Raw genomic sequence first — 10,771 nt, forward strand, 5'->3', positions numbered from 1 at the left:
ACAATGATTGAATTGTATGCTGACTATCCTTTGTAGACTTGTTTTACTGCAATCAAGTAATGCAACATCATATTTTCAAATTAGTTAATACAGGTACAAAAATTATTATAATTAATAGTATCGTAACATAGTTATTGTCATTCAAAGTATAAAAAACGTTTAATATTTATACATAATAACCAATCTTGCTACTATTATAACTCTAGTACCGCAAAACGCACTAAAACATTGATAAAGACGACAACAAAGAGGAAAAAATGAAACGAAAACATAAACTTGACACATTTCTTCGTGAAACTATTCGCGTTTCCTGCCTCGCTTTCAAGAACACTTTTGCCGGCGTAACGCAGAATTAAATTTTAATCTTCGCTCGCCCCAAAGCCACATGCCTATATATGCCTTCGCAAATAGGCGCACTAATGCGCAAGTGTTTTCTAGACCATCGACGTGAATTTTTCCCTCGGGCGCGATCTTATATAAACTTTATAAAGCGTTGGATAATTGCCGAGACACGAGAATGTGCACTTTGCCGACTCCCATAGAGCGATTGATAATAATTTCACGAGAGCTGCACGCGCGCGTGGCTATACTTGAAATTTTCACGTATCATCGATGCTGCGATTACCAGTTTATATTGTTTTGATCACTTTCAACGGGGTGAATTTTTAATATGCGACAAATCGCAAGAACTTATTGTTGCGATTGGGAGAATGACTTTTCACTAGAGCGTGTCCGCGGTTGTACTTACTCTTACTATTGGCCGTGTATGGTACGAGATTTTATAACTGAAGAAAATATTTCAATGGCCTTTCATATTGTCTCGAAGATTTATACTTGTTCACGCACATAAATTTTCGCGGTATCGATACATGTATGATATTACAAAATACGTAATATGTAGCGATGCTAATTGCGTGGTTTTCTTATTAAAAGGTTCCTATGCCGATGTTTTGCTTTATTAACTCTCGCTGCACTGATTACCTTACTTCGTTTATATGGGTAATTCTACGGAAGAATGCCATTTTCTGGTTGGAGAAACAGAAAAAAACAAATGTTGGGGCACACTCCCGCAACTTTTTTGTTCTTATTGTACATGTTTAAAACCATGCAAAACCACGTTCCAACATCGAAAAAGAGCCTTGTGACACTGTTTTCTAGGCCCTTCAAATTCGTCGAAAAACAGCCATTGTTCAAGAGCATGCACCTAATGCATAAGGGCACAAACAGAAAATGTATTACGGTAGAATGAAAAAAAGGGGAAAGAGCTTGAATTTAAAAAGAAATACGTTGGAAATGCTTGATTTGGTCAAAAGTTACGCACAATTGAAAATTGCAGGATTTTTCAAAGTCAAGAAATTTGTATCTTTTTTCATGATTTTTCCGCATTTTCAATTGTGCGTAACTTTTGACCAAATCAAGCATTTCCAACGCATTTTTTTTAATTCAAGCTCTTTTCCCGTACTCTCTTCCTACCGTAATACATTTTCTGTTTGTGCCCTTATGCATTAGGTGCATGCTCTTGAACAATGGCTATTTTTCGACGAATTTGAAGGGCATAGAAAACAGTGTCACAAGGCACTTTTTCGATGTTGGAACGTGGTTTTGCATGGTTCTAAACATGTACAATAAGAACAAAAAAGTTACGGGAGTGTGCTCCAACATTTGTTTTTTTCGGTTTCTCCAACCAGAAAATGGCATTTTTCCCGTATAATTCCCCATATATACCCCGATTTTATAAAAGTCGCAACTGGAATGCGTGCTGGGTTTTAATTTTCGTTTTCGGAAAAACCAATCTTATCTCTTAAATGAAATATCGCAGCATTAAGTCTAGAGAACTAAGCAGAATTAAGCAACAGTATGAGTTTGATCTATTTATTGCCATAGGACTAAAAATAATATTTTACAATGCAGGTTTGGCATTCTCGATACATGTAGATACGTAAAAATAAGTAAAATATTTTTTCCTACTGCTACCCTAGAATTTCGAAACTGAAGCAAAATTTATAGCTCCCGTCGAAAAAATCAAATCCAGTAGCAACGTGTTTCACTAAAAATCCTAGAATAAATACGCGGCAATTACGATTTTACAACTATTATTTTCACTGCGTCTCCTCCGCAACAGCGATTGGCGGCGTAAATTAAGTAATAAATCTTGCGTCCGAAAAATCGAACGTTGGAGCAGCAGCGCAGAGTGAAAAGGAGCCGATCGAAACGAACGCGAAGTGTGGATAGTAAAATACAAAAACGACGTCGCGCAACTTCGTCAATATCACAAAGGCGTGTGCACGCGCGCCCACTCTCCCACCCTTCTTACATCAAGTATGCATTCCATTACTTCCTTGGTGTTACATACTCCACATACTTGGAAAATTGTACGCGCTCGTACTTATGTGCACCTACAAGCGTCAAATGTCGACTGTGTGAGAACGATGTAATTTTACTTTTACCGCAGTACGTTTTTTTATCCTCCATTGTCACAACTTTCGCAGTAAATTTCAAAGTTCGATCAGTATTTTTCGTGTTTTGTGTCATTTGAACTTATGTTTCTCAGGTTAGCATAAATTTTGCATTGAAAAATAGCACTATAAAGTGACAGAATGTTGTTGAGAAAGTAACACCATCGCATGGATTAACGTTAAATAAAAAAAAAGTTGTTTTAGAAAACACAAGTATTTGCAACTTGTCATTCGATATCCACAATGTAGAAATATACCACCTTTATTGAAAGGATGATTGTATCTACTTGATCAATACTTGTATCACCAAATAGCAACAGCTGAACTTTTGTTCTTCGATTTTATTTATCTGTTTTAACGTCTCAGATATGTTATAGCCAAATATATTTTATTATTATTTTAATTGTACTACTATCAATTATTCTATAACATTTTGCTTAATTAATAAAAAACATTTCCATTTTTTAAACGTTAGCTTTTTTAGAAAAATACGTAATATGCGAAATTGTCAATACATTTAGTAAAATCTTTCGGCTATAAGTACTTTAATAACACTCACCATGTGACATTTTTATTATGATCAATAACTATAAAGACTTAGCGTCGTGAAAACAACTCAATCTACTTTTACAAAACAAGATCATTTCATAACTACCGCATACATTTCTATTAATTTGACGAATCCATAACCTTTTGAGAAACTGCATTGCTCAATAAATTTTACGAACTTGAGCTTAAAGGCGATGGTGAATGGCACTTGTTATAAGTTTTCCATGGAATATAACTTATATAATACTAAATGCCTGCATTAGAGTTACTTTTTTATTTATATCTATTTTTTCAATAGAATAATTATCGTAGTATTATATCACACGTTTTAGGCAAAATCAAAGCTTAGTATATGAACGAAATACAGATAAAAATACGTGATATATTGAGTTAAACTAATTACTTCTATAATATATGTAATTACACAAATATAGCTAATCATTTACTCTTGTATTTCTGCTACTCTAAATATAGAACTCTTGCACCAACTGCCATTAAGTACGGGTAAAATAAATGTAATAGGTTATTTTAATCGAGTTCCCAAAATGTAAGGTATTAATTTTAAAGGGGTAATTAGCACCTTTATCTATCAAGTCCATAGTCTACTATTCAAATTTTATTTCTTTTGGCTGGAGTTTTAAGACTTTTCTTTATCGCGTGAAGTTCACAAGTGCAGCGTTTAGCATAATTACTGGGCTGGTGAGAAATTTCCAAATGCTGTACCGGCATAGAATAAAATTTTTTATTTTTGTAATGAATTGCAAAGCACAGTTAGTCATAAAATTCAAAGAAAATAGTTACTCCCCTGAAGGAATAATCGACACTTTCTTTCAAGCCAGCCTATTCCATTTAAAATGATAATTAATAATTTGCAATCGAACGCATGCCATTTGAAAAACGGAGAATTCCTTCTTTTACTTAAATGATCGATTTGCAAAATAAGATTTTATTGTTATTAGCTGCTGACTTATATTGACATAATTATCTGAATCGTATAAGGTGTAGCATATTTTTCATTGAATTGATTTGTATACAATTTTGTTATTTTTAATTTCATCAGTAGTTTATGCATTATAATTATGAAAGAAATATCTTTTAGAAAATGTACAGTCGTATATTTAAAAACATATCCAACCAGTGATTACAAAAGACTTAAAGTACAGTTGTATAATTATTAGTTATTAAAAGAAGCAGAAAACAACATTAAAAAATGTCATATGTGAACCAACCGATAACTACAGTATTCGTGTTTACTACTATTTGCTCTTGATCTTAAATTCTACTTTTTGTTCTGCATTCTTTTAATTTTTTTCATCTCAAGTGTATGTTCTCTCTCTCTCTCTCTCTCACGCATGTGCAGTTGTGGCCTTTAGGCGTAACTGCATTATTTACGCAAGAAATTGCTAAATCTTGCACCTTTTTTAGTACAATGTTTTTTACTTTTCTAGCAAATTACTGGATTTTGTACCAAGATATAGTGCAAATTAGAAGCCCTTGTTATATAATTAAAATTTTGAGTAGACGAACGAACTATTAGCCATCAAAATTCAGAAAACAGTATTTAGTATCTGAAATAACTAAAATAAGAATATGCAAAAAATTTTATTTTCTATTCTATACTTTCAAAACTATACTTAGCCATTACTTCTTCCAACCACGTCCAAAACAATAGTCCTTCGGAACACTACTTTTTATGTTTCAGAAAATTAATATGATCACTATAAATTTGATAATTTAAAAAATGAAACCACGTAAATCCACACGATTAAAACATTTAATTAATAAACACTTATAACTATGCCGTATAACCACATAAATAGGACTGTGATTTTCAATAAACTGTTTGTTGTGTCCAATTTAATTTAACTCCGACCAACTATGCAACTTAAAATTTTTACTATTAAAAATCAGCTTTCACAAGAAAAAGCAAAAGACTGACAGAAACCCTTCAAAAGAATGTAGCACAGTCCTTAAGTTCACAACATTATCGTCAAACTTGTATGACACACCACCTCAACTGATCTGTCAATTCCACAGGTCCACGACTGCCTTCAGGTTCGATCTCGGCTGGTAGGTGTCATAATCCACTAGCAGCAATTCATATACCTGTCCTCTCGCCGCTAGTTCTTTTATCAAGCCTATTTTCGCACAACTTTTTCTCCCGCGTTATCCAAGCCTTTGCGCGCTCGGCGAGCCCCTTACCCGGCGCTCCACGCATATGGAGCCCAGCCCCATGGGGCCGGTGAAAGAAAGAAAAGTTGCCAAACGCTGTGCCTGCCGATTTAACGTGTTATTGCGTGAAAATCAACGCGGTATGTTGAGCTCGTATGCCTGTATATGTGCGAGCTGACTCTCGTTCCCTTCGGCTCGTGCAGTACAGTGTGTATAGTGAGCAAAGTGACTGTGTGGTGGTACGGGGCAGCATACGACGCGGTGGAGGGGGCTAGGCCCCGCTGCACATACACTTGTGCCGCGCGGCTTGCTTTTACGGCCCCCTAGAATACGCCTTATTGTCCCCTGAGCTATATAAGGCGATTCCAGCCGCTGTATCGCCGTAGAACGCAGCACGAGCTAACCAGCGAACATGAGGCTCTTCGTGAGTACACCTTGTACATAGAATACGTAGACGTGCATACCGCTGATAGAGCTTTGGTTATCGCAGGATACACGTGTACATTGACGCGTGATTCTGTTTTGATCGCGAGGCGCTCCTTTAGTTTTTGTGTTTTCGAGAAATTTTAGTTTGAGTTGGACGGGAGCTTTTTCCTTTAGAAAAAAAACGCGTGTTTTTGAGGTGACAAAGAAATTTTTGGTGCTTGGGTTGTAAATAACATCATCGTTGCGATACAGTGCGCGATTATAACGAGTTTTTGCAAAAATTTTATGCAGTTTTCTTGGTAAAGTTTTAGTGTTTTTTTTTATTTTCAAAATCTTTGGTGAATCTGAATTTGTAGAAGTTTGTAGAACATATTTACTAACTTGCAACTTATTTTTTTATCAAAATTTTGTATTTTTCTAGAATTGTAGTTTTGTTTGCTTATTTTTATCTTTTGTATTAATGTAAAAAATAGTAGTAACTAGATTTTAAAAGGTTTCCATAAAATATATATATTTACTAATTAACATTTATTATTTTTGGGTCAATGTGTGTTAATGCAGATTAGAACCTTGCTAAACAGCTTTTACTTATTTGAATACCGAATTTCTAATTATAAAGATTTTATTTATTGCATTCGAAAAATTGTAAACACGTTTTAAGCATACTTCTTACATAATCATAATAAGGTGCACAACAATTATTAAATATAAAAACTTATTTTCTTGTTTAAAATAGATGGCTTATTATATTTTCTTACAATTCTCTCTTATTTTGTTAACTATAATAAAATAATCTTGATGGTTATGGAATTAATATTCTTATATAGAATAAAAACAGTGAGCAAATCTTGTACGCGACGTGAAATTGATTATGTTCGTAATATATAATAAATCACGGATGGCAGGCCCATGCTGTATATGTGTTTAAAAGCGTGAAATCGTGAAGTGAGATAATTTAATTCAGTAGTAAGTAAATACTTGCTGTCATCGTAATACGTGTAATTCATAGAACTGTACTCTATAATTTATTTTCATTAAAACAATTTTTTACATTTTTTGCACAGATATCAAATTAAAATAAGTATTTGTTTGGTATTAATTAGATTATTGTTAATTATATCAGAAATAACAAAAATTAGTATTTATTTTAGTTTATCCGATTCGAAGTTTCTAGAAGTGAATGTGGTTGTATGCAGTCTATTCTATTTTATATGGGAACTTAGCAGGTCATTGTTTTTCCACAGAGTATCTGTATGCAATAAACATGATAGGCGGAGTAACCTCCTACGACCGATGGTATTCTTATTTATATAGAGAAGACTAACTTAAGAATCTACGTTTTGTAATACAATAGCCTTTTTTGTTAGTCTCGAAAAGCTACTTCTAGATGGTTTATCAATGCTAACTTAGCAGCAACCATATCTTCAAAAATAAGCTTTTCGTAAAAAGAAAGATCATTCAGTCTTCCTAATTCTTCATCATTTTTTTCAGATTGTCTTCTCGACTCTCGCAGTAGCGGCCTTTGCACGACCAGGTTACGATCACCACGACGTCCACTCGTATCAGCCATACCATGGACCACTCGCTCCTCTGGCCCACGACGGTCGCGTCGTCGACACCCCCGAGGTAGCCCACGCCAAAGCCGCTCACTTCCACGCTTACCACGAGGAACTCTCCAAGACAGCTCATCACGGACCTGCTCTCCCCGAGCACCACGGTGGATACGAGCTCGCTCACCACGCTCCCGTCGCCCACGTCGACTACCATCACGCTGAGCCCGTGCACCACTACCACGGACCCCCGGCACCTCTGGCTCACGACGGTCGTGTTGTCGACACGCCCGAGGTCGCCCACGCCAAGGCCGCGCATTTCCACGCCTACGCCGAGGAGCTCTCCAAGGTCAGCCATCATGGCCCAGATCTAGGCTACCATCATTACTGAGCGCCCGGTCACCGCGAGCTTGTATTTAAGGATGCGATTATATCATACACATACACACCAATACACATACCACACCCCGACAGTCTTCAACGAGCGCAAATTTGCATCGTATGTTGAAATCCGCGCAATCTCCGAACCGGAGACTATGCCGCGGTAGAACGAGCCACCGAGCCTATGTATGCTTGACATTCGATCTACTTTACCGACACTCGTTAAACGCCGTTACCGATCATCGTTACTCGACCGTCACACTTGGTGTTAACGGAAGAAATTCGACGCCTACTGAAGTCACGGTAGGCGCAATTTTACGACGTTTTGCGGTTCACTATACTCTGTAAAATTTAAGTGACACGCTGATGTGACGCTTCACGGGTAACAGTGTGTGCACGTGACGCGGTTAATCAAGTGACATGGGCGCAATTCACAAATCTTCTGTTAAACCAAAAAGCCTACAACGAACAATTGCAACGCGTAACGAACTTATTGTAAATGTTGATGTCAGCATTCGTATCATCGAAAGATATTGGTGACGATGACACTTGTTACTTTTCCTTTTTTTACAATTTTTTGGATTCTCTCTTTCTCTCTAAAATCACTTTGTATCTACCTCTTTCTATTGTAACATATGCACGGTAACAAGTGTAACGCACAATACGTAACGGTTCGCAAAATAAATATATTGCTCAGTGCAGGTATGATTAATGTTTGTATCTGTGTATGCTGTTTTGAGTTTGAATCTAGCAAAACAAAACTTGCAATCGGAGTAAATACAGTACATGCGTTATGAATTATCTCGAATTGTTACGCGTTTGCTATTAAGAACAGCGAAATTTTGTGTGACGATTTGCCAACTATACGTTTGGGAGTTGGTAACAAAGTAATAACGTAGATGTGACAACGCAAGCTCGATGTCATGTTCTATCGCGACTGCATAGTGTCACCAATAGTATTTTTTATTCAGTACCGCACACGTATACCGAATTACTCACGCAAGTTATATCATACTCCATTTAATGTAGAAACGTGTAGTTTTTACTTGCTTTCTGCAAGACGAAAGGCAATCTTTCGAATCTCGCCTCATCAAACTATATCGAACGATGAGCCGAGAGTAATTTGTGCTTTTGCTTGCTTGAAAGAAGAATTTCACTTACATATTGTAAAGCAGCATGAATCTCATCGTTCTCGCATTTCGTAAAAACTGTACTCAACTATATTATCGATGTGTATCTTACGAAGCAAATATATTTTTTTGATAGTAAAAATCAATCACTGCCTTTGTTCTTTTATTAATTGATATGTACGCTGATCTAAAATTATTCATATAGGTTTCCAAATGTGATGAATTTACGACCAAATATGCAACATAGTATAACATTTTATTAAATACTTACCGTCTAAATATAACACTTTTAATTAAATAATGACAGTAAGATTTTCTGATTTTTTTATCCATAAAAAGGTTTTTAAAAATTACATTAATCGAAATTAGAAATTGAAAGTAGACAAATTTACTGTGATATATCTTATTTTGATTTGGAACATTTCTAACTTTCTATTAGGACCAGATCCGGTTATCACATAACTGATGTAATAGTAGAAGGAAAACATGATCCACATATCCGTTTTAGAATCCGGAAGCAGATCGCTTCCGCAGTAGATGAAGCGAGGTAAACAATTTTACGTAAAAGCCACTCAAATGAAAATGAAAATTCTTCACGTTATCTTCACACTTACTATAAGGGTATTAATATTTTAGTCGCATGAAATGAATGTATGGTAATCTATTAGACGGCTACATGAATTCTCATTTTTTCAGTTTTTCTTTCACCAAAACAAAGTGAATTGAACTGGACCTTTCGCGGGCCCTTACGTAAGCGCCTGAGCTCTTCGTATCCATGGCATGTAAAAATATGTGGTGCATGGGCTCTTTTTCATTTTCTTAGTAAGGATATGCGTGTCAAGTCTATTTAGTGTGTCACCAATGCTTACGCTGCCTTGTTTAGTGTGCTGTTTCGGCCGTTCCTGCTATATGCAGGCAATTCTTATTTACCTCTATAGTGTGCTGCAAAGCACTGTAATAAATGGTTAATGAATAAATAATGTAATTTAAGAGCCTCCCGTATCGAGCTCCCTTTTCCACCTAGGAAGCATCCCATCGATTAGACCCTGACGACATCCTATACTTTTCTCGTACAGCGTAACAAGAACAGGTCAAACTATTTCCAGCAGGTATAATTCACGACTTGTGTACATCGAAACGTCTCTAGATAATTACAAAGACCAACTACGACAAACCATTCTTGCCGGGCTGCAGACAGTGGCTTCCAACGCGCAGCGCAGACGCGGCTATATAAGTACGTATCCCAGCGAAAAATTGCTGTGTATAGGCATGCGATCTGTAGTCCTCGTAGGAAGAAAACAACAAAAAGAGGGTGAACTATAGAGAATAGAAAAAAGTAAGGAATTGGTGCGGCCCAAAATCATAAATCTCGTCGTTATGACGTCGCCGCCGTCGTCGTGCACTATGCGCGACCGTGTTATCAATCACTTTACATAACGAGAAAGCCGAAAGCGCGTACGCATGTGTATGCTGATAACAACAAACACGAATTGTATAACGGGAGTCACGCAATAGGAGGCAAGTCTCATTCGCGAACTTTCCCAACGGCCCAATAAACCGCCCATAGTGCAGCTCGCTACAAAGCCCACTCAAAATATAGATTGGTGGCTCCAGAGCGAGGTGGAGAAAAATCGGGAGAGTATAATATAGGGAAATAACAAAGGCGTATAGAGGCCGCTACAGGGGCAGTACGAAAGCTAGCTATCTGCTGCCAGGTATTGAATTCTTGGCTATCTTGAATTATTCAGAGATTTTCCTTTGAATTTCATTTCTATTTTCTTCTCTTGCTATTTTGCATGCATGGTAATCATTTCGGAAATTGACGTATGGAAAGATTAATTTATCTTATTGATAGCTATTTGTTTATTTACTTTGTAATTAAAAAAATCTTACAAATTTTCATCGGTGATCGCAATATTTTTGTTCTATCCGATTCGATTTTTATTGTTCTCAAACAATTGAAGAAAACTGAACATCCCGTTTCATGATAAAGGTTACTTACAGAAGATAATACAAACCACAATAGGGACACACGGCCAGAGGAGAGAAACAATGGTTCTATAAAATCGCAAAACGATAATGAAACCTAAAGTTCTTTCTACAAACA

At 36.3% G+C, this 10,771-nt stretch overlaps 1 protein-coding gene across 1 annotated transcript; it reads left to right on the forward strand.

Moving 5' to 3' along the window:
* The first annotated feature begins 5,465 nt into the window (after nt 1–5,465).
* LOC100679735 (histidine-rich glycoprotein-like) lies at nt 5,466–8,810 on the forward strand. The gene is made up of 2 exons (XM_003427727.3): nt 5,466–5,601; nt 7,095–8,810. The coding sequence occupies exons 1-2, from the start codon at nt 5,590–5,592 to the stop codon at nt 7,542–7,544; spliced, it is 462 nt and encodes a 153-aa protein (XP_003427775.1). The 5' UTR covers nt 5,466–5,589; the 3' UTR covers nt 7,545–8,810.
* Nucleotides 8,811–10,771: the final 1,961 nt, after the last annotated feature.

The sequence above is a fragment of the Nasonia vitripennis genome, chromosome 1, assembly GCF_009193385.2.
Source record: "Nasonia vitripennis strain AsymCx chromosome 1, Nvit_psr_1.1, whole genome shotgun sequence".
Lineage (NCBI taxonomy): Eukaryota > Metazoa > Arthropoda > Insecta > Hymenoptera > Pteromalidae > Nasonia > Nasonia vitripennis.